General features: G+C 45.2%; 1 protein-coding gene across 1 annotated transcript in view; it reads left to right on the top strand.

The window, feature by feature from the left end:
* The window catches only part of TFAP2D (transcription factor AP-2 delta), a 62,254-nt gene that overhangs the window by 9,419 nt on the left and 31,089 nt on the right, over positions 1-21,746 (top strand). Inside the window, exons 4-5 of the mRNA XM_084830341.1 lie at positions 9,793-9,958; positions 13,137-13,255. Of these exons, the coding sequence (XP_084686467.1) occupies positions 9,793-9,958; positions 13,137-13,255 (285 nt within the window). The remainder of the gene's footprint in view (positions 1-9,792; positions 9,959-13,136; positions 13,256-21,746) is intronic.

Below are 21,746 nucleotides of genomic sequence, written 5' to 3'. Positions count from 1 at the left end.
ACATTTTTGGGGAATTAATATGATCTGAACTCTTCCCGTTTTAAGAGATCTTGAGTTTGTCAAATCACTTAGAGGTGACTGACATGAGAAGGCTGAGGCATTAATGCCGAGCTAGGAACATTGTCAGATCTTATTTGATTAAAAGAGAGAAAGAGAGAGAGAGAGAGGGGGGGGGGCCTTTTAAGAGCCTGAGCATCAGTCACCAAAAACCAGCCTATCCAATAAAGCGCCGCGAAAGGCGCCCCCCCCCTTATGTGTTTACGTAAGGCACTGCCTATCACTTGCAGTCCGGGGTTTGATTGGGGGCCTTTGATCTGCAATTTTAATTTAAGGCACTTAATGATGGAACTGCAGCCTAATGACTCATTCATTCGATGTGGGGCGAGGCGGGGAGGTAAGAGAGTTTGAAGGATGGGGTGGAGTGAGGCTCTGTGGTGGGGGGTGGGGATATCTAAGACCAAACATTTTTATTTTCTGCGGGGGGAGATCTAAGTTTGGCGTATATGGTACATTCTGGCAGAATATACCAGGAGGCATATGTCGTGTTAGTTTCCGGTACACAGAATGTAACAGCCCCTGTTCATACTGGGTGTACATAATAGGGAATTAGAAAGCGAAACCAGATGGGGCAGGAATGAGCGGGGCTCCGTTTGTTCTAACTGTAAAGTCTAAACAGAAGGTTAAAATCTAAGGGGAATTTGTTAGTATTTCTGGCAGAATATTCTCCAGATCAGAGGATGTAAAGATAAGAAAGAGATACAGAGAGAGAAAATGGGGGGGGGGCAAGATAGCCCTCCCCAGCTTGGGGCCCTCCAGATGTTTCTGCCTGCAGCTCCACCATCCCTGACCATTGGCCATACTGGCTGGGGCTGATGGGAGTTGAACTCCACAACCAGTGGAAGGCACCAAGTTGGGGGAGGCTGGAATAGGGTGAGGCCAGTCCATCATAGTCATACAGCTATTACTTAAATAACTATATATAGTGTAGGATACAATCTGGCCTAAACTAAGCAATCCTTTAACGTTTGTTTGGACGTATGTTCCCCCTGGATTAAGCAGAGTTCGCTTCCAAGTCAATATGGAGCATAGCAGATCAGTCTTCAAGTCCAACTAATTTCAACTGCAGAACTTGCGCCTGATTCTCCTGTTGCAACCAATGGCTTTAAAACGCTTAAGCTCGGCTGGATCTCGGTGTTTTTGTTAAGCACTCACACAACATATCACCTCCTTTAGTTCAGCAGCCTTGACAACAGACCTATAAGATAGACCCCTGTTAATTATCCCCACATTTAAGCAGGGAAGGAGGGCTTGAGCCTCACATACAATTTACTTTACAAAGCCTTCGTAGGTGAGCTCCGGTCTGAAATGGCCCGATACCTGCTTGCTCGGAAGTAAATCTCACTGAGTCTAGCCTACTTCCTTGTGAATAAGGTCTGCGTTGTTAGCCTCTATCCTACACCAGCTTTCTGTTCTATTTCTGTTTCATGGTATCTGTTCTGTTTATTGCTTTTCCTCCTTCTTTTTCTTCACAAGTTTATATACTTTTCGGACCCATTTTATAACAACGCAGCTATATATAATAATAGAGCAGAAACTTGTCCAATTAATTTCGGTTAATCCCCATCCATGTCTATCTCCCCATTCATGTCTATCTACTGAATAGACATGAATGGGGAGTAATAGAACAGGTCAGATCAGAGCCTATCCTGCCTCCCAGGCCTCTCGTTGCCTTTCTGGCTTTCCTTCCCGCACCTCCATGTATGTCTCGCCTTCATCAGTATATTGCGTGATCTTTATATCTAAAGATTCACGCCGGAAATCGATCTATACATTTCTGCCACCTCCATCTAAAGTCCTACCCAGCCCTTAGAAACGAAGCCCCATGGAGTCCCGAGGAATTTCTTTCCAAGACACTAACAACGCGAGTCCCCGGTATCTAATGCACACAGTCATGAACACAAGAATCCCACGGAAAATCCGCGGGGTCTAGGCGCGCCGAGTTGTGGCCGGATTTATTTATTTTTTAAAATTTAGAACATTTCTCGGCCGTCTTTCAGGGCAGAAGCCCTCCCAAGGCGGCTTACAACAATAAAATACATAAAACAGTTATTAAAACCGATCACAACATAAAAACAATAAAAGCTAACAATAAAACCACCAACAATCCGTCTCATTCCCCCGCAGAAACAAGTGCCCCAGCGCCTGGTCCTCGCGCGCCTGGAGTCGCTCTTGCGCGGCGATCTTTCCTTGTCCGCCGCCGGTCTCTGCCCAGCCCTAATATTCCAATCCCCCCCCACTCTTCAGCTCTTATCTGCCCAAATCTTGATAATCCTATAATACGTATAATTTGCCCTTAATGTCTTGTCATTAACGCTGCTGTCTCTCTCTTTTTAGGACGCAATTCGAGTCCCAGTAAACAGCTCTAACACGCTTGTTTAATTAATAGCTCCAGCCGAGCTGATTTAAAGTGGAGTCACAACAATAAAGGGAGAGGAGGAGAGGGGGCAGAAAGAGAGATGGGGCGGGGGGAGCGGCGAGGCGCATCCGCGCGGCTGTAATCCGCGACAGGCGTTGCTGGGTGGTACGAGGACACAGCTGGCGGAAGAGGAGAGGGGCGCTCGGCTCGGCTCGGCTGGAAGATTAGCAGCGGTGGAGTCAGGGCCTCAACAGTTGTCTGTGCTTCGACCACGTTTGTCACATGGGCGCCCTAAAGAGTCTGGGCCCCCAGTGATGGAGAGCATCTCTACACCAGCCTAAAAATCCCGCATTTAACACGGGGCTTTCTGTTTCCCTTATAAATGCAGGATCAGAAGGAACCCCCTTGGCACTTGCTTCCTCCCCGCTCCCCCCCCCCATCCGAGGGCTTCTTCACACAGAGCTTTTATCCTGCTGTTGAGATCGCTCCGCTCACTCACTTTAGATGACGCCATTGACCTCCAGGGCGTCTCCCGCACTAAATGACCTTTATTCTGTTTTTAAATAGATCGAAGATAATGAGGTACCAAATTACCCCCCTTGTGTTTCGCTTGAGTTCCCTCCCTGAAAAAGGTAAAGCCGCAAGAAGAGGAGCGAGATCAATGCAACATATGGAAGACTCAGATTAGGGGGAGAGGGAGGGGGAGGGGGAGGGGGGAAACGGAAGTGGAAGTGGAAAGCCCCCCTTTAAATGCAGGATTTTAGGCTGGTGTAGAGATGCTCTGACTCTTCCATATGTCTTATTGGTCTAGCTCCTTGTGGGTTTTCCTCTTTTCCATGGAGGGAACTCAAGTGCTATAATTTGATAGTTCCAGTCTTTTTGAAAATGGAATAAAGGCCATTTTGTGTGGGAGACACCCTGGAGGTTGACAGCTTCATCTAAAGGACCTGCAAACTTCCATGAGTAACCAATCTCAACAGCTGGATAAAAGCTCCACGTGAAGAAACTCAGAGTTTTAGAATTTCAGCCTGTTCCCCATTCACTTCTATGGCTGTGTTACCAAGTGCAGTTACTGGAGGTGCAGCCCAGTCCTATTCCTGCTTACCCAGAGCCAGAAGAAGTCCTGCTATGTTTGAAGGATTTGCTCCCAAGCCTGTCTTGAACACCCTGAATATGATTTGGGTATCATGAGGTTGTGTGGGTTTTTCTGTTTCATCTGGCTGGCTAAGAATGTGAAGCAGAAGGGTTAGGATTCCTATCCCAAACAGAATGACAACAAGTCACAGTTCTTCTACATGCTTTTGCATGGGGAGAATCCAGAGAAAGCCCATCGAAATCAATGGAACCGAAATATGCAGGAAAAACATTTGCAGCGCAATCCCATCCAGGTTTACTCCAGAGTAACTCCTGCTTAGTTCAATAAAACTTTTTCCCACCCCCAAATATGGATAGGACCATGGTGTTAAACTCCATTGCCTCACATAGGGCTTAAGGGGCAGGTTCGTTGCCCTAGACTGAGTGGGATTATATGGATTTAAGACCGAGGTGTGGGGCCAACAAACTTAATGCAATTGGGATCAATTCCATCATGAGGTGAGATGGTATATTTAAAAAGTGATAGAAACCCAAGTCCAAATGAAACAAGTGAGACTTACTTCCAAGTAGATGTTTGCAACACTGAGGCTGAAATCAATGGATTAAATCCATTTAATGCCATCCACTGGCATTCTGACCCTAAACACGGTGGAGTGGAATCCGTGGAGACAGTTCAGATGAGCTGCTTCATTCATGTTACATTGCAGCAAATATGTGTTTGGTAGCTCATGGGCTTGTGGTGAGGAGACATGGCCAGTTACTCATGCCCTTGAAATAGGCATGCTTCCCAAATCCACCCCCCCCCCATCTTGACGTTCCAATTTACCTTTGATCCCGTGGCAGGCTGTGCACACACAACTTCCGACAGCTTTCTGTTGCTTCATGTCTTTGCCTGCTTTATCTTACCAATGCATTTGTGTGCATTGTTAAAACACTGTGAAAAATGAACTTGATGGGACTGTATAGATATTGGTTGTATCAAGATTCCTTTTGTATGGTGTTTTGTTCATGTGCAGGAGCATCAGTGAAGCACAGCACAAAAAGAATTTCAGTGCAATCATAGAAGGATCACATCAAGATTGTTCTCTGCAGTTCTTTATCCTTTTGCGGGCGCACCCTGGTAACGTTGTGGGGGAAACCATGTACATGAACTGAAGGAACTGAATGCAGAGGCATTGCATGGTGCTCCAGTTCCAGAGCTAGTTTTAGAAATTCTTTGTTAACCTGGAATTCTGGAAGGTTGGAACACACACCCCACCATAGTTTTGTCAAACAGCATGGGAAGTGCTCAGATAATTTCCACAACACTCTGCAGTGGGCTAGGTTTGGACTGTGGAAGAGACTGGCAGATACTTTTCTGTCAGACATTTATCCAGATATTCTGTGGGAGGGCAGGAGGTGGGGGGCAGGCTCCCATTCTAGCTTCCTTTTGCCTTTTTTACATGCTCTCTCAAGTGACAATCTCCACACCCTCCAAGTGCGAGATGCTTCCCCCCACCTTTGCAGATCCACAGGAACCTAGGAAGCTGGACTTTTACCAGGTCAGCCCAGTATTGTCCACTCCAGCTGTCCCCCAAACTGGTGCCATCTCTGGCCAATGTCTATGCTGGCTGGGGATGATGGGAGTTGTAGTTCAACACATCTCATGGGGACCAGGTTGGGGAAGGCTGGCCTACTCTGATTGGCATCTCTAGCTGGAAGGGTCAGGTAGCAGGTGATGGGAAAGCCCTCTGCCTGAGGGCCATGACCAGCCTGAGTAGATGGACACACAGCTGGGCCTGGCAGAAGACAGCTTCTCCTGTGCCTGCCTTCCGTGCCAAACACACCTGCTTGGACATCAGTCCCATTGATTTCAGCAGAACTTACAAATAACAGTCCAAACTAGCTAGCTTGTAAAGTTCCATTTGTTTCTATACGGCTTCTGCACAAAGTGCAGAAAGGGTGGCTACCATTTTTTTTAAAAAAAAATGTTGGCCACTATGTTGGTCTTTCCAAGAAAGACAAAACCTGATGCACTGAGTTCAAATTCTGGAGCGCGCTAAATGTAACTCTACAGGATTGTGAGCCAGGCTAATAATTATTATGGGGTTTGTGTACCAGCAGAACAGCTGGACCATTCGTGGACCAGGGTAGCTTAGCCACAGGGATCCAGGCATCAGCACGTTAAGACAGGATTGCTGCCATGTGCTCTCTGTGGGGTTTCCCTTGCGGTTGGTCTGGAAGCTGCAGCTAGCTTAGGATGCCGGCGTGATGCTGCTGACTGGGCCATCCTCTCAGCAGCATGTAACACTTTTGCTGAGAGACAGCTGCCATGGGTGCCAATAAGCCTAGCAGGCCAGGTTTCAAGTCTTGTTCTTAGCATATAAAGGGACCGGGTTACCTTAGGGATCACCTTACCGCCTATGTCCCTGCCCAGTCAGTGTGATCCTCGGGGAAGGTGCCACATGACCCCAAGGTTTGCCTAATTATGACCACCAAAAACAGAACTTTTAGCTTAGCAGCACCTGCCATGTGGAATTCACTCCCTGTGGATATTAGGCAAGTGCCTGCATTTTTGAGTTTTAGGCGATTACTTAAAACATCTTTTTACCCAGGCTTTCCCTAAGGGGTTACCCAGCTTTTTATCTTGTTGCTGATCACATGATTGTTTGTATTTTATATTGTGTCTTTTATGCTGTTTCTTTGTTAGATTTATATCCCACCTTTTCCCCCATGAAGCACAAGGAGGCTGTATATGATCCTCCTCCTCTCCATTTTATCCTCACAACAACCCTGTGTAGTACATTAGGGTGTGAGAGTCAGTGATTGGCCCAAAGTCACCCAATGAGCTTCAGGGCTGAGTGAGGACTTGAACCCAGGTCTCCCCAGTTCCCGTCCAACACTCTAGCCACTACGCCACACTGGCTTTGGTATCTTTTTTTTATACGGTGGTATATAAATTTGGAAAATAAATAAGCAAACAATGCCACATGGCACCAAGGATACCATGAAGCGTGGTTGTGGGAGTAGAGAATGATGTTATGCTACATTTAGAATATTGTGTGCATTCAAGGTCACCCTGTCTCAAAAAGGATATCGCAGACCAGAAGAAGGTACAGAAAGAGGCAACTAAACTGATCACAGTATTATTCTCCTTATAAAGAAAAGCTAAAGACATTGCCCTTTTCAGTTTAGGAAAAAGAAGGTAGTTCTTTCTTCACTTCCTCTGCACTGATCCTGGTTACACAAACCTCGAACCCATCTCTTGCCCCCACCTCATCCCAAGGGAGGAACAAAGCAAGAGGAATCCCCATTTGTCTCCTAAAATACTGCCATCATATCATGAAATTGGTGGTAGGCTCAGGATAAATTAAAGAGAGTGTCTCTTCGTGCAGCACTCACTGAATCCTGCACCCGATCAAGATGACCAGGGAGAGTTGCTCTTCCTTCTTTCCAGGTCCTGGAAGCCTTCAGGAAAACAAAACATGCTTAGCACTGGAAAAGGTTTTAGTTAGATGGGCCAGACAGGAGCAATAGAGACTCCCTCTTTGTGTATGTGGCTTCATAGCATATGTTTAGCTGCTTCTGTGAATGGAGGTTGGCAGAGGAGAAAACGTAGCTTACAGATCAGGGAAATAGGTTGTGGAGAAACAAGGAAGGAAGTGTGCCATTTTTAGAGGTGTCTGGCACAGCATCTTCTCTTTAAAAAGGTTGGAATGTTTGCCTGCCATTTAGAATGTTTTCTTCCACCCTTATAAGTGCTGTAGTTTCTGATACAGAAGTATCTGATGTTACTCAGGAAGAAATCTCACAGACGGCTTCAATGGGGCACAGACATGGAGCCCTAGACATCACATTTCTCTCCCTGACCCCATATCATGCCAAAGCTCATTCTATAATATTTTTCACACACACACACATACACACACACACACACACGTCTGCAATCCTATGCATACTTTCCTTGGAGTAAGTCCCATTGACCATAATGGGACTTCTGAGTAGGGGGTATACATTGGACAGCTGTGAAAGATAGTTGTAAAATGAAACCCATCTAATGTTCACCAGCCAGATTGATGCAGATTTAGAATATGCATTTCAACTTAATCTAATTATTTGGGTATGTGGAATGTGGTAGAAATTATTGTAATATATTATATTGCAGTGATTTCTATCATATTCCACAAGCCCAAATGATTAGGAGAAACTTCCTAACTGGGAGGGCTGTTGGGCGGTGGAATAGACTGGTGGGGGGGGGATCCTCCTTCACGGGACGTATTTAAGTAGAGACAGTGGGCCCGTGGCTCCAATGTCAGTGGAGCAATGAATCCACTCTGGGTTTCAGTCAGAACCAGTCAGAACTCTAAAGGAGGTATGAAAGGGGCTTGTGGAGCAACTTGGGTAGCTGTATTAGAGTTCTGGCTGAGACCTGGAGCAGATTCACTGCCTCACTGACATCATAGCCACCAGCCTCCACTGAGTAGAGATTGGATGCCATCTCTCAGAGATGCTGTAGCTGCATCCCGCATTGCGGAGCCTGCCCTGAGCAGGGCGTCGCACTCGATGATCTCCGAGGTCCCTTCCAGCTCTATGATCCTAAGCTCCATTTACCACTATTCCCTTACGTCAGTGGATTCACTGTTTCATTGGTGAATTGCTTGGGTCCACCGCTTTTCCCCTTCTTTCAATGTGTGGCTTGTTCTCACAGGCCAAAACCCAAGGAAGCAACCACTAGTTCTGCCCGCCCATGCACATTTGAGCTCATCAAAGAGCAGCTGGCCACACCACAAGGTTTCACTGCACTTGAAACAGAGGGAGGTTTCAGAAGTCATTCAGCTCACGTGGCATAGGGATGGAGGGGGGCACTCAAAGGAAAACTGGCACTCAAAGGAAAACGTTTTTAAAAAACAACAACAACACCCCTCCCCCCGGATGCCTCCAAACCTCCAAGGTGAACGTGAAGTCGCTCTTGAGGTCCTGGCCATCACTTCCAATGTTCTCTTTGTTGGTTCTCAGTGCTGTTTTAAATGGCAACACTTAAATGAATCCATTTTATTTCATTTTCAACACTGCTGTGGCATTTATGGGATTTATGTTTTTCCCTGAATTGATAAAGCCTGCACTGAAAAAGGAGAGGTGGGTGGGAACAAAATGTTTTCCAATTAAAGGAGCAATTATTTATTCAGCACAAATTGTTTGTGCACATATGGGATGGATTGTAGAAGAGGAATATTAATATTTCATTGCTGCACTTCCTCATTGTTTGTAAAATGTGGACTTAATTTGTCTCTAGCATTGCAATATAAAAAAATCTATGACTGTAGGTAATTCTCTACCTGCCTACAAGCAAACATATCAAGAGCTGAAGTGAATAGTGCCGTCCAGTATAATTCATCTCATTTATACATTATCTGGCTGAACTCAAATCTGGATAAGCAGGGGGAGGATTCACCTAAAATTATATGTATGTGAAAAAATGCACATGAGGCACAAATAGAATCAAATAACTGGTGTTTGTGTTCATTTTGCTTTTCTAGAATTCTGTTGCATATGAATGAATCAAAATCACATTGGGGTGGATTCAGAAAGTTATTGTACTTAACATTCCATTGAAATCAATGGGACTTAGCATAAATCACGACTAACTTGTCCCATTGATTTCAATGGGATGCAACTTCAACTAACTTAGTCCAGATACAACCCCATGTTTCTCTTTGTAAATGCACCTATTAAGAGAAATGAGTTTCAGAAACTTTGTTGATCTTTGACTGTTGTCAAAATCTATTTAATTCTTAATGCACAGATGTCTCAAATTTGATAAATTACAGTTTCTATAATTACCATTGACTATTAGATGTACCCCAGTGAATCACCCATCATTATGACATGGTGGGTTGGGGTAGAGCCATATATTATTGCCAGGACCCCTTGATGGGAAACTGTGTGTCACCTTGTAAACTGTGCACATGTGGTATCTCTGTCAATTTATACAAGGAAACAGAAAATGAATGAACCAAAATCAAAATGAATGCAATTCAAAAGAAAGGAAAATGCACACACACTCACCTCTTATAAATGGGTATTTCCAACACAATAAATTGTATGCATTTCCTGTAACTTTCTTGTTTGGTAGATTTAAAACAAAACCAAAAACTCAAGAAGTTCTACTACCAAATCCTGTTTTTCAAAGGGACAAAATTGACAAAGACATAAACTTTCTTCCAAATGTGTTCCAAGAACATTTCAGCCTGAAAAACTTGAGCTGAACCTCCTTCTAATGTATGTCATGTATACATTTTCAGGTGGTACGTGTGTAGTTAATCCCACAGATCTCTTTTGCTCGGTTCCTGGCCGCTTATCTTTACTCAGCTCCACTTCCAAATACAAAGTGACCATCGCAGAGGTGAAGAGACGCTTATCCCCACCAGAATGCCTCAATGCCTCTCTTTTGGGAGGGATTTTGAGAAGGTAACAAAAAGCTATGTGCAACTGTATCAGATAATATAGAGAGTCTATATTATAGACTGATGTATAGACATTTGAGTTGGACACAGTGACCTTTCAATTGAATGCCATTTCCCTTGCTCAGCTTGGGAATTTCTGCATGTCTACTCAGAAATAAGTCCCACTGGATTCAATGGGGCTTACTCCCAGGAAAGTGGGTTTAGGATTGCAGCCTAAGAGGCACATTCCTTAAGCCACAATGACATCCATTTCATGCTTTCCCTTGAGAAATGGCACATTGAGACAGTGATGCGAGGCAGGAAATGGCGCCTCATTTGGAATCTACTTCCTGGAGTGATTGGTTCATGTGACTTCATGGTGGGGCTAGGCCTGGTATGCCCCTCTGACTGACAGCTGGGAAAGCTGACTGTCTCAACACAAAAGGACAGGACTATGGTTGGGGATTAGGAGGAACAGCTGCCTTGTTTATAATTGTTGTATTTTAATGGTGGATTGTAGTTTAATTAGTTAGCCACCTCAGGGCCCTTCAGGTAGAAAGGTAGCATATCAATAATTTTGTTTAGAAGTGCCATCCCTATCCTAATAACCAGCTAAGCATTGTGAAATTATATGCATTAAGTGAATGGGTAACGAGATCAATTTTCATGATCCCATCCATGCCTACTCATTACTCATTCATGGCCATTTATCGCTTATTTTTTGTTGGCAGCTGCTGCAACAAAGTTGATTTCAACAGGGGTTCCTGGTGGCTACCATATTCTTTTCTCCAAATGGTCTGGGTGTTGCATAATTCCAAGGTACTGAGAAGGGGGGGGGGAGAGCAGCTACTGCATAGTGGTGGCCACCACTGCCCCCTTCCCAGTGCTGCAGAACAATGCAACATCTGGGGCATTCTGGGAAACTAAAATGCTGTCCACCAGGAGAAGCCTCCAAAATCAGCTTTGTAGTCAACTCTGCCACAGTTGATGGCAAAATAAATAAATAAAACCAGTTCTAATAATAAAAGGGAAATGACAATTAATGTGAGTACTAAAATGATCTAATTTTACATGAATAAATAACAATGCAAATGTGTTTCCTTCCCCCCACACTCCCCCAAATGATTCATGAAATTTGTGATGTCTGTAATAACAGAAAGTAATAAGGGTAATGAATGGGGAAAACAATTCTTGCTCACCTTAATAGAACATTCTATGAATAAATCAAAGTCAGTAATTTACTTCCTTCCCATTACTTTCATTCAGAGAGTTCCTTCCTTCTAAAACCCATATACCAGGGGTGCTAAACCTCAGGCCCACAGGGCCAATCCAGCTTGCCCAAGGTGCCAATCCAGCCCTCTGTGGTTCCTCAGATGGCCATGCCCCCCTTTCCCTGGCCCCATCATCTGTTCCCCAATTGCCAATCATTTGGTGGTTTTCCTTGATTTTTTCCCCATCCTAAAAGGCTGAAATGCTTCTCCTCGGGCTCAGTTAGATGGCAGGAGGAGTTTGAAACTCAAAGTTGCTGGTAGTTCTGTATTTTGGTTCCACCTCTTTTGCCCTTGGCCCCACCCATCACTGGAATGGGGCCCCAAAGACCTTCTCTGAGATTGAATTAGACCCCTAGAATGAAAGATGTTCAACACTCCTGCCATAGACACATGAGAGGAAGAGGATTATTTGTGGAGTGCTGTATTTTGTTCAACATCCTTTTCTAGCTATATGTAAAGACAGAACACTGAACACCAGCATGTCTCAAATTCTACATAGGAATGTCAGAGAATTCTGCCATGGATCTCGATGAGGCCGAATGCCAGTGCATTTGGCCCCCTGAAATCCGTGGTGGAATGAAGCCCCCCTGCCCCCCCACCCTGTGAAATGGGCCCAGAACAGAGCACCTACCTGCTGCCATCTGCGCTGACTTGTGAATGGCAGCCGCGTCAGCGGCCGCCATTCGCTTCATCCATATAGCCATGACAGGCTACGTAAATACTTACGTAGCCTATCACAGCTAATGCAGGGATGCCATTTACGTCCCTGCGGAAGCCGTGATAGGCTACATAAGTATTTACGTAGCCTATCATGGCTTAACTAAGGGAACGCAAATGACGACGGCTACGGCGGCCACCATTTGGGTTCCCTTTTTTTGCCATAATAGGCTACGTAATATTTACATAGCCTATCACGGCAAAATACAGGAACGCAAATGGTGGCGTCTACGGCAGCCGCCATTTGCGTCTCTGCAGGCAGCCTAGTGGCCGGATGTCCAGTTGCGGGGAGCCCCGGCCGGTGGCTCCGCGGAATCTCCACAGAGCGGAGCCGGCCAGAGAGAATTTCAGGGGGAGGGACGGAGTGCCTCCCCCCCACCACGAATGTCACCCTTCAAAAAGGTAGTGACTTTCGTACAACCCTAATTCTACACATATTATACCTGTAGGTTTCACTTCTCTGCACAACAGCATCTCCAGGGGAGCGTTCCAGGGATGGAAAGCATTCCACATTCCACCCTTAATTCATTTACCTGGTTTGCTCTGCCCTGCATTTCACTCCACCTGAATGCCAGTTTAACTAGAGGAATTTCTAAAAAAATAATTCTGAAATCAAAGCATGTACAGTTTGCTACAGCTCTTAGTTCTCCTGCCCCAGCACTAGAATGGAGGCACAAACAAACACACCAAAGGGTCTGAAAGCTCCAGCAAAAGGTGTGCTCTATACAAAGCTGGACATCAAGAAACTGAATAATGAAAGTGTCAAATTCATCCAGTTCACTTTAGAAACAACAGCAGGTGATTCGGAACTTCAAAATCTGGAGGAAGGCAATTTCAGAAGCATCTGTAAATGATTTATATCATGAAATCAGTTGGAGAAGTAAATTTACCCCTCTCCCTCTGCACACCATGGCCCTGATCCAACTGCCACCTCCAATGGCTGTTTTGGGGAAAGACAAAAAGGATCCAGGACATCTGGTCATGGGTCTTCTGTAGAGTCTCATGGTCCTCTGGCCCATAGCAATCTCACTATTGCCATTTTTCAGCTCCAGCCCCAGAGCGTTTCTATCAGCTCCTGCCAAGAAGGCCCTTTGCTGCAAACTGGGAACATGCAGCCCTTAGGTAGACATTGGGAGCTTTTGTTTTGTTTTGTTTTTAAAAAAACTGGAAATGGGTAAAAATGAGGCTTTGTTTTATTTTGCTCTTTCCTGACAGAGCAAAATCCAAGAATGGAGGGCGTTGCTTAAGAGAAAAATTGGACAGACTGGGCCTCAATCTGCCTGCTGGGAGAAGGAAAGCAGCAAATGTCACCCTCCTCACATCCTTGGTAGAAGGTAGGTTTTGCAATACTGTGATATAAATACTTAGTTGTTGCCATTTTGATTTTTGATCCAGGACTAGTTTAAATTAGGGCTGTGCACTGCTTTGGAGCCAACTCCGAACCCCGAAGAGAATTGCGTTACTTCGCTGAGCTCCAAAGAGAGTCAAAATAGCCCTGAGGCAGTCTGAAGTGAAGTGGGTCACCTCCGAAGTACCTCGGTGCACCTCAGAGATTCAGAGCTATTCTGTTGCCATTCTGAAGCCCAGACACCCTGGTTCTAAAATGTATCAACTTGAGAAAGATCAGGAAGGGGGCAAGGAGGGGGAAGGAGGGAGGGGGGAAATGGTGAGCCTTGGCAAATGGCAACTCTAGTTGACAGATTAGGGCTGAACTCAACCCAGCAGTCTCCAATCAGTGACAGAGGTGATATATAACAGGGGGGTATATAACAGGAGATCAGTATGCTTTCATTTCACTGTGAGAGAGAGTTTGTTAGAGATAGAGTTGGCTAGCTAGCTCTATCTGTGTGATGTGTGTGTTCTACTACAGCTTTCTTTGTCATTTTTTTTCTTCCTTCCCCCCTTCTCAATTCAACTATTTCTATTAGTTTTCCCTTTCATTCTTTTCTAGATTCTTTAGTTAAAAACAAAAACAAAAAACACCAACCCCCAAACATTAAAAGTACTTTCCTTGCTTTGTTCTTTGGCTTCCCCCTTCTCAGTTCCTGTATTCCTTCCCTTCCCATTTCAACTCTTATCTTCCTAAAAAACAAAACCATAAACAAACACACACACACACACACACACACACACACACACACAACAACAACAATCTTTTTCTTCTGTTAGGCTTTATAGCTTACTCTAAAGCTTACTCTTACGCCCCATCCCCCACAAGCTTGTAGATAGTTTTCCTTTCTGTATCTCCTTTTCTTTTGTGTGTGTGTGTGCACGTGGAAAGCACTACACACGAGTCCATACAATATAGTGGGCAGAGCACTACACATTCATTATACATTTTATAGAATATATAGTGGGCAAAGCACTACACCATCTGTTTGTAGACTGTGGTGCAAAGCAAGCCCAATATGAGGCATCTAAGGGGTCCTGGCAGCGGCAGAGGTGGGCGAGGTGCCGTTGGGGCCAGCAGCACCAGTAGCCAGGCTGGCTCACCCTCAGTCGGATGGAGAGTGTGTCCCGTTTCCGCACAGACCTGTTTTCCCAGGCAATGTGTATTCCTTTCAGCCAAAGAGAGCCGGTGTCATGCTGAACAGGAAAATACTAGGAGTGGGGTTATTTTGCACTTCAAAAGAACCTACACCAGAGATTACGGATAGTGACCTCCTCCTAATCACCTCTAAAATGCCTAACTTCTCTGATTATCCCTTTAGTTTATTACCTTTGGTTTGAGTTTCTGAAAATGGCACATTTTACCTGTGCCTAGGACAAAAACTACTGGGTGAAACTGTGTGATATTTGGCAGGTTCAGTCAGTCTTTATTAAAATACTTGTACTCCACATTTTGATTCAGAGAAACCTCAATGTGCTTAACAACAATAAAAAAATCACCAGAATATTAATAACAACAACAACAAACCCCAGTATAATAGCAGTCAAAATCCACAAAACCAAAACCAAGAAAATAGCAACTGAGCAGCAAACCAGACAAGCAGGATACAGAAACTAACAGCTGAAGAAGATCGACAGAACTCCACATACGCTCCTTTCAGTGCCTTTACTAGGTCTCAAAAATTGTCCAGGGGAGAAGTGAGGTTAAACTTTCTTGGGTGGGAGTTCCATAAGTTTGGTGCCACTGCTAATGAGGCCTTGTTCTGAGTAGTCACCTACCACACCTCCAGTAGGAGGACCATAGAACGGGGCTTCTGAGGAAGATCTAAATGTGCAGCCGGTTCATATGAATGAACAAAGACCTTCAATCATTCAGGACCCAGACTATTTAGCGCAGGGGTGGGCAACTTGTGGCCCTCCAGATGTTTTGGCTTACAACTCCCATCAGCCCTAGCCAGCATAGCCATCATAGGAGTTGTTGGCCTAAACATCTGGAGGGCCGCAAGTTGCCAACCCCTGATTTAGGGCTGTAAACATCATGAGTGATATGCTTTGCAGCACCAACACCTTCCCACTCTGAACTCAGAATTCGCACATAAAGATGCAAATGTTCTTATTTGGCAAAGAGGGGTGCCATGGTAGGAAGGTAGGTACGGGTAAGCTGGATGGATGTTTTGGAATAAAACTGCCTGAGAAACAGCCACCACGGCACCAAAGCTAGATCTGTGAACCTACGTCTCGATGTTTTCAAATATTTTTACACAACAATAGAAACTTGGGTTGAAGTGGTACGTTCGTCCATCATATCAAAGTCCATGAGTCTGCCCGCCTGCCCCATATATTACCCCTACACACGATCCCATGTGTCTGTGTGTGTGTAAGCGTGTGCACAGGTGAGGGCTCCATTCCCAGCAAAACTCAGAGAGATGACCGCACCATCAAAAAGCAGCTCTCCGGCGTCCTGGGATACATCTACACACCAAACTTATATTGGCTTTATATCAGTTTAACTACCATGGCTTTCACAAAAAACTCCTGGGCGTTGTCCTTTGGTGAGGCTGCTGAGAATCTTCCTCCTCCTCCCAGTTCTACATTTGCCAAGGTTGTCTGGGGAAAGGGAATTAGTATTAAACCAGTTTAACACTGCAGTCCTATACATGCCAGAAGTAAATGCCATTGAGTGCAATGGGACTTACTCCCAGGTAACTGGGTACAGAAGCGCAACCCTGTGTGTAGATATGCCCACAGTATCTCCGAAATTGATAGGGAATCAATTGCTGTTGCTGCTGCCCCGCAGAAGGGGCCGCTGTTAGGGCTGTGCATGGATGCCCCCCCCCCAACTCAGAAGCCGCTTCAGGGCTTCTGAGCTGGGCCCAATTTGGCTTGGGCTGATTCAGGGGGGCGACTTACTTTGCCCCCCCAACACGCCACCCAGCCCCCAGCTCCTTACCTGGGCCCTTGTCCCGTGGGGGTCCCACGGCCCCCCTCCCTCAAGAACAACAAGGCAGCTGCCGGCACGCATCCAGAGGGCCCAGGTAAGGAGCTGGGGGCTGGGTGGCAGTGGCGGCGTGGCAGCTGGGCTTTGGATCGTGCATTGAAGCACTTGGAACAACCCACTTTGCTTCGGGCCTCCCTCCACTTCTCCTCAGTGGTGGCCTGAAGCTCGGTTTGACTCGGAGCTTGGGCTTCAGGCCAAAGTGGCACACACAGCCCTAGTAGTTCATAGAATCATAGAACCATAGAACAGTAGGGTTGGAAGGGGCCTACAAGGCCATCGAGTCCAACCCCCTGCTCAATGCAGGAATCCAGGTCAGAGCATCCCTGACAGATGGCTGTCCAGCCTCGTCTTGAAGGCCTCCAGTGTGGGAGAGCCCACCACCTCCCTAGGGAATTTGGTTCCATTATCCTATTGCTCTAACCATCAGGAAGTTTTTCCTGATGTTCAGCTGGAACTGAACTGAACTAAAGTTCTGCCTGCAGATTTCATCCCGTTCTGCCAAGGAATGAACACATTATTGGCAGTGCCCTTTTTTAAACATCGCAGTGTAAAGGTGCCCAGCATGAAGTCCCCTGAAATTTTGCAGGCCGCATTCTCACAAAAGGGGCTACTATTTTTGCAAGCTGTTTCCAGTCCTTTCAAACAGCAACGAAGCCATTTGTTGATTTCCAGTAGAAGTCAATGAGAGGTCTGAATCAAGGTTCAGATTCAGCTCCTGAGTTGAATCAGATAGCCTCCAAATCAGTCTGAGGCAGATCAAGCTGTTTTCTGAATCACTGAATCAGGGTCCGAATTCAATCTTGTGGTTGGTGCACGTCCCTAATTTATAATCCCCACTCCAGCAAAACAGCAAATAGTAATAAACCACCAATTTACACTCAGTTCCCCAAAGTAGGACTTAGAAGGTGGCTAACTTTAATCAGGTTCATTTCATTTGTAGGTTAGGCTGCAATCCTATACAACCTTGCCTGGGTGAGTCCCCTTGAACTCTTTTTGGACTTACTTCTGAATAAACATGCATAGGATTACACTATTAATCAGATAAAGTTTTAACAAATTAAGCTACATAATCCAATTTTTATCAGTGGGGCTACAGGTTAATTTTTACACTTCTTGATTTTTGAGTTTTAGTTCTGCTGTATGATTAGAACAGCAAATGAAAACAAAACATCAAAGACTATCTTTCCTACTAGCAATGAGTAGTAGCTTCTGTTTCTGAAATTGTGAGTAATCGTGCATTGTTTTCAATATCCCAGCAAGGCATCTGGACTGAGTTTATGTATGTATGTATGTATGTATGTATGTATTTATTTATTATTGCATTTATATCCCACCTTTATTCCTCTGGCAAGGAACCCAAGGCGGCTTACATTATCCTTCTCCTCTCCATTTTAGCCTCACAACAACCACCCTGTGAGGTAGGTTGGGCTGAGAGTGTGTGCCTGGCCCAAAGTCACCCAGTGAGCTTCTATGGCCGAGTGGGGACTAGAACCTGGATCTCCCAGCTCCCAGTCCAACACTCTTGCCACTGCACCACACTGGCTTTTTTTTTTTTTTTTTTGGCAATGGGCAAGGGTTATTTGAGTGAGGTTCATAGGTGCTGCCTTATACTGGGTCAGCCTTATACTAGGTCTAGCTCTCTACACTATCTGTCAGTGGCTGTCCAGGGTTTCAAGCAGGATTCTTTTCCCAGCCCTACCTGGAGATGCCAGGGACTGAGCTGTGAGCCTTTTCCTAAGCTAAAAGTATAATGCCCCCCATCAAGAGCCCTGGGGACTTGAACAGACACCTGCACGATGGACAGAGTGTTCTCTCTTTGGCTGGCCCCATCAGGGAAGGCAGAAAACTAGCAGGGAGTAGTGAGGGGCTGGGGCAGGGGTCTCAAAGTAGGGACTCCTGCAGAAAAGCATATGCACCAGTGAAGGCTGGTGGCTCCAATGTCAGTACAGCAGTGAATCCTATGGGTTCAGCACTGTGGACAGCTCCTGTAGAGTTCTGACTAGTTCGGACTGAAACCCAGGGCAGATTCACCACCCCACTGACATCAGAGCCACCAGTCTCCACTGCTATACACCTTACTCCCTGTGCCAGCAGGACAGCCTTAATGCCTACGCCACTAAATAAAACACTTACGTGCTGGCTGCCCCTGCTTATTCTTCCCAAAGGTGCGTGTGCTAAAGCTTTGGTCAGCAGTTGCCAATTAGAGTAGACAAAAGTAGAGGGAGAAGTGGTGGGCTTCAGGGAAGGCGGTACCTTAGATACCACCTTGATAGACCCCTTGAAATGCCAGAGCAACTTTGCTCAGAGCATGTATACACACACACACACACACACACACACACACACACACAGGGCTAAAGCAGCTCGGGCGCAACATTCCTTATTTTCCCCTCCACTATGGCACACAGCAGGCAGCTGCCTTGTTTACAGCCAGAGCCTACGCTTCTCTGTGAGGCCTGACAATTGACCAGGAAGCTTTCCCTGATTGAAGAAGACAGTTGCTGGGCTGGGCTGAGGCGGAGAGCTGTGGAGGGCCCCACTGGAGGGACCAGGCTGTGGACCTTGACAGGCTTCTGCCGGCAGGTGCAAGGAGCAGCATGAAGCTCTCCCGGGCCTACCCAAGACTGAGGGATGCTCCTAGGTGGAGCGAAAGCCAAGAGCAAGCAAGGGTCCTAGGAGAAAGCTTATCTGTGGATTTCCTAACCTCTCCTCCTTGGCTTTACCTGTGTAATGTTCAGCAGTCTTACCTTTTTAAGGATTATGGGGAAGAGAGTGGGGGGAGAAGCTTTGTTTTCTACCCACATGATAGGACAAAGGCTAGATAGAATGACGCGGGGGGGGGGCAGAGAGAGGATGTGATGGCTTCCATTTGGCAACCAAAAAAGCCATGATTTTCTTACCGGTTGCAAATTACAAAACTCAGTCCTCCAAAAGGAGAGGGAAAAGGAGTAAATTGCCTGTAAAATGAATATACTTGATTTAGGGAGAAATGTCCTGATGTTTTAACCCCTTCTCCACAGATCATCACATATAATGATGGTGTGCCATTGAGACCTAGGAAATTATGCCCCTGAAAATTTTCTGTGAACATTCTCCATTTTTAAACTGACCACACAGCACAAAGCAAATTAACATTATATGGCAAAGCCTTATTCTTAATATTTGGTTCTTCCTAGGGTTGTGAATTGATTAGACATGTCATAGTTGGTTTTAACACATAAATCAATGAATTAGAGTGCAATCCTATGCATGTTTATATATTACAAAATCCTACAACTCCCAACATTCCCCAGCCATTCATGCTGGTTAGAGCATGCTGGGAGTTGTAGAACTTTTTTCTGTCTAAACATGCATAAGATTGCACCCTTAATTAATTGATTGCAAACCTCAACCAATGTACTTTTATGGGTCTTCTGAAGTAAAGAGGTGAATTCTCTGAATTAGGACTTAACTTAAACTTAATATACAGAAGCTCCAGCCAGTAGTGTTTTGTTTTTTTGTTTTTAAGCCATTAAAAAGTGTCTTCACATTCAGGATTAATGCACATAGCTGGGGTGGGGGTGGGGGGGTAAACAAGATCAAAGTGATGGATCTTCCCTAAGGTGAAGGTAGAACCTTTGGTGGAACCTTTGGAGCTGCTTTTCTGTGGGTGCTCTGATAACATTTAGATGCACATAGCCACCAGGGCAGGGCCAGTGACCAGGGTCTTCCTTCCCACAAAGGTATGATATTGTGGTGAGGCCCCTCATGAACAGCTCCACCTATGTGGTTTCAGGCCTTTACATTTCACCACAATGCTGGACCCATGGAAAAGTGATACCACATAGTGGTACTGGAACATTTAAAGGGTACCTGAACATGTCTGGCTTAGAAAGCTATAGTACTTTTACCTTGAAAGGTGAATTGTATGCTAGCTTTGGAAGCAAGCTGGGAAGAAAAAGCCACCTTGGGATTTCTTTATCATTTGTATAGAGCAGGGAGCAGGAAACTGGTGCAGTAATATGGCCTTTTGGGAGTTCCAAGCAAGAGCTGTTGCTTTTTCTTAGGCTTACCCATTCATTTTCATTGAACTTAGTTTCAGTGGCCTGTAACTCAGTTCCACAGGGACCCAAAGAGGGTGTTTCATTCCCACCGCTTGAAATTACATAGGATCAGTGCTTTTCAGTGGCTGTCCAGTAACTAAGCAAATACATTTCCTTAGAATGTAGAGTTCGGTGCGTTTTCCCAGCCCAGATGCTCCTTGAAACAGGGATGTTATGAATGGAAAAATCTTGCAAAGTTAGAACTTCTATGCAAGAGCCAATTAAAATTAATAATGTAAAAATATTTGCATTCAGATCATAATGTCAAGGAATTGACTGAATTCAAGTTATGGTAGAATAAATCTGAATATCCCATCTCCGTTATCTTCCATTCCCCCATCCTCACCCAGCAAGACTTGGTTTTTGCGGTCTTCATAAGCATTTTGTTTTCATAAGTATTTTTCTTCTCCAAATGTTGACACTGTATTTCATTTCTTAGCATATCCTCCTCTCGATGTTTTTGAGCAGCAACTTTATTTTCTATGCTTCTGGTTTGTGGATTATAATGTAATGCTGGGAGTTGTAGGACTTCTTTCTGTCTAAACATGCATAGGATTGTGCCTTAAGTGAACAAACCAGATAATAAACCACAGTTTGTTCCTGGCTTGTGTGAATAAAACATAGCTTAAACAACCCAGAATTCCCCTGAGTTTGGATGTACCAGAGAACTCTGGTTAATTTAAAAACAGAAGTGAATATTTCCGATCTCCTCATGGCTGCGCCAGGGCAGGGAGAGGGCAATTTTTTAACATTACATCCCAAAAGGCCCAACATGTTTTGTGAAATTATATGATGGGTATTTTAAATTGCCAGAATCTTTAATTAGGTATTACCTTGGCAAACACATGATCCCAAACCCATTTTTGCCATGATAATGGGGAATGTGAGGGTAGGGGATACACTTACAGGGGAGGATTGGCAGAATTAACCCTTCCTACACACACTGACCTGGTTTGCACAATTGCAGAGTGGATGATGAGCCACAGCGGCTTGATATACCACCTGCATGTGCCAGTCGCATGCTGGCTGATCTGCATAATTACCCTTGCTGGGCACACAGCTTGTCTTGACATCTGAACCCACGAGGGTGGCTTGTTAGGTTGGTTAACAAACCACTCAGAACCCATGGCCTGTTGTAGGGTTGTGAGGTGGTGCAACTAGTCTCCACATAAACTTGACAAGGGTGACGTGGACTTTGGAACTTCTTGTTTGCTGCATGACATCTAGTGAGAGAGCAATGGAAGCTGGTTCTGTTTGGGAAGGCAGAACACTTTTTATTCATCCCCTTCCACCTTTGTCCCCATCTCAGATACAGTTGCAGACCTGGATCTGCTTGTACTGAAATGGGGCATGTAT

Source organism: Heloderma suspectum, chromosome 1 (assembly GCF_057233095.1).
Source record: "Heloderma suspectum isolate Gila_16-S chromosome 1, 16-S_ref, whole genome shotgun sequence".
NCBI classification, from domain to species: domain Eukaryota; kingdom Metazoa; phylum Chordata; class Lepidosauria; order Squamata; family Helodermatidae; genus Heloderma; species Heloderma suspectum.
The sequence above is the reverse complement of the archived record's forward strand: the minus strand, read 5'-3'. Positions and strand labels throughout refer to the sequence as shown.